The 1,624-nt window shown below is 35.5% G+C and overlaps 1 protein-coding gene across 1 annotated transcript in view; it reads left to right on the top strand.

Moving 5' to 3' along the window:
- DPY19L4 (dpy-19 like 4) overlaps nucleotides 1-1,624 on the top strand; it is a 68,258-nt gene that overhangs the window by 8,837 nt on the left and 57,797 nt on the right. The window contains exons 3-5 of the mRNA XM_045287339.1: nucleotides 844-934; nucleotides 1,199-1,320; nucleotides 1,433-1,578. Of these exons, the coding sequence (XP_045143274.1) occupies nucleotides 844-934; nucleotides 1,199-1,320; nucleotides 1,433-1,578 (359 nt within the window). The remainder of the gene's footprint in view (nucleotides 1-843; nucleotides 935-1,198; nucleotides 1,321-1,432; nucleotides 1,579-1,624) is intronic.

Genomic DNA, 1,624 nt, shown 5'->3' with positions numbered 1-1,624 from the left:
ACAGCTCTTATCACAATCCATCCATCCATCCATTGTGTCAAGCACATTTGTACATTTGTTGCCATCATCATTTTAAAACATTTTCTTTCTACTTGAGCCCTTGGTATCAGCTCTTCCTTCCCTCCCCCAACCTCTCTCTTCCATGAACCCTTGATAATTTATAAATTATTATCATTGTTATCCTAACTTCTAAGGAGCATCCTGGATGTGTTTATTCCAAGGCAGATAGGTTTGTTTGTTTTTCTGGCAGTCCTTGATGCTTTCGATATTTTACACCAATAGCATACTGTATATACTCGAGTATAAGCTGACCCGAATGTCAGCCAAGGCACCTAATTTTACCACAAACACGGCATAAAAATGTGCTGAAAAACTCGGCTTATACATGAGTGTATACGATAATTAAAATGCATCAGTTCTACAGTCGTCTTTATTGTCCAGCTGTCAGCACATGAGGCTGCTGAAGATACCATGACTTAGCTCAGGTTCACCTTAGTTCTCAAAGCGACATCTTTGTTCTTTGACACTCTTGAAGTCCTACACTGCAGACTTGCGCAATGTAGTATGTCGTTTGACTGCTTGACTGATGCTTCCATGAGCTTGGCTTATGGATCCAAGTAAAATGAAATCCCTGACAACGTCAGTGTTTTCTCTATGTTTATCATAACATTGTTTTTGGTCCAGTTGTAATGATTTTTGTTTTTAAACCTTAGGTGTTTCATCAAAGTATTTGCCAGATTATTGAAAGGTTCAAACTCTTCATTAATGTAGCTATTAGTGGTTAAAGAAGGACAATTACAGTTAAAATGTTGGAGTTTAAATAGCCATTTCATTTTGTTTTAGGAACTTGAACGGGAAATCACCTTTCAGGGTGACAGTGCCATTTATTACTCCTATTACAAAGATATGTTAAAGGCGCCTTCATTTGAAAGAGGTATAATTATCTGTTTTGTATTTTCAATAACACTTTTCTGAACTAAAAACCTTCCTCGTCTCTATCGGAGCCTTTGAGTATAAAGATTTATCTCAAAATTTAGATACTGCTCTTTATTGTACTGAGTGTAAAATTAGAAAATGAGACAGCATACACTTTTGGGATCTCTCTTGATGATAATATAAAATACCTTATAACTTCTGACTGAAATATTTGCATAATTTTTAGAAAATCAAATAATCTGGAGAACTTTTCTGTCTTTAGGTGTTTATGAACTGACACACAATAACAGAACTGTATCTCTGAAGACCATAAATGCAGTGCAGCAAATGTCACTATATCCTGAACTCATCGCCAGCGTTTTATATCAAGCAACTGGCAGCAATGTGCGTGTTGTTCTTTTGACCTTAGCATTTATTTCCTCACATATTTATCATCCTTCAAATAATTTAATATACTTCTATTAATATTCTTTCTTTCTTTTTCCTTCCCCTCTAGTTGATTATTGAACCAGTTTATTTTTACATTGGCATTGTTTTTGGATTACAAGGAGTTTACGTGACTGCTTTGTTTGCTACGAGCTGGCTTCTGAGTGGAACCTGGCTAGCAGGAATGCTGACTGTTGCATGGTTCATCATTAATAGGTAAAAACAACCAAAAAAGCCCTTTCAATTGACTTTTTTTTTTTTT

This window comes from Echinops telfairi, unplaced genomic scaffold, assembly GCF_000313985.2.
Source record: "Echinops telfairi isolate 266 unplaced genomic scaffold, ASM31398v2 ScPeMD7_1;HRSCAF=3_0, whole genome shotgun sequence".
NCBI lineage: Eukaryota > Metazoa > Chordata > Mammalia > Afrosoricida > Tenrecidae > Echinops > Echinops telfairi.
This window is presented reverse-complemented; position numbering and strand designations above follow the sequence as displayed.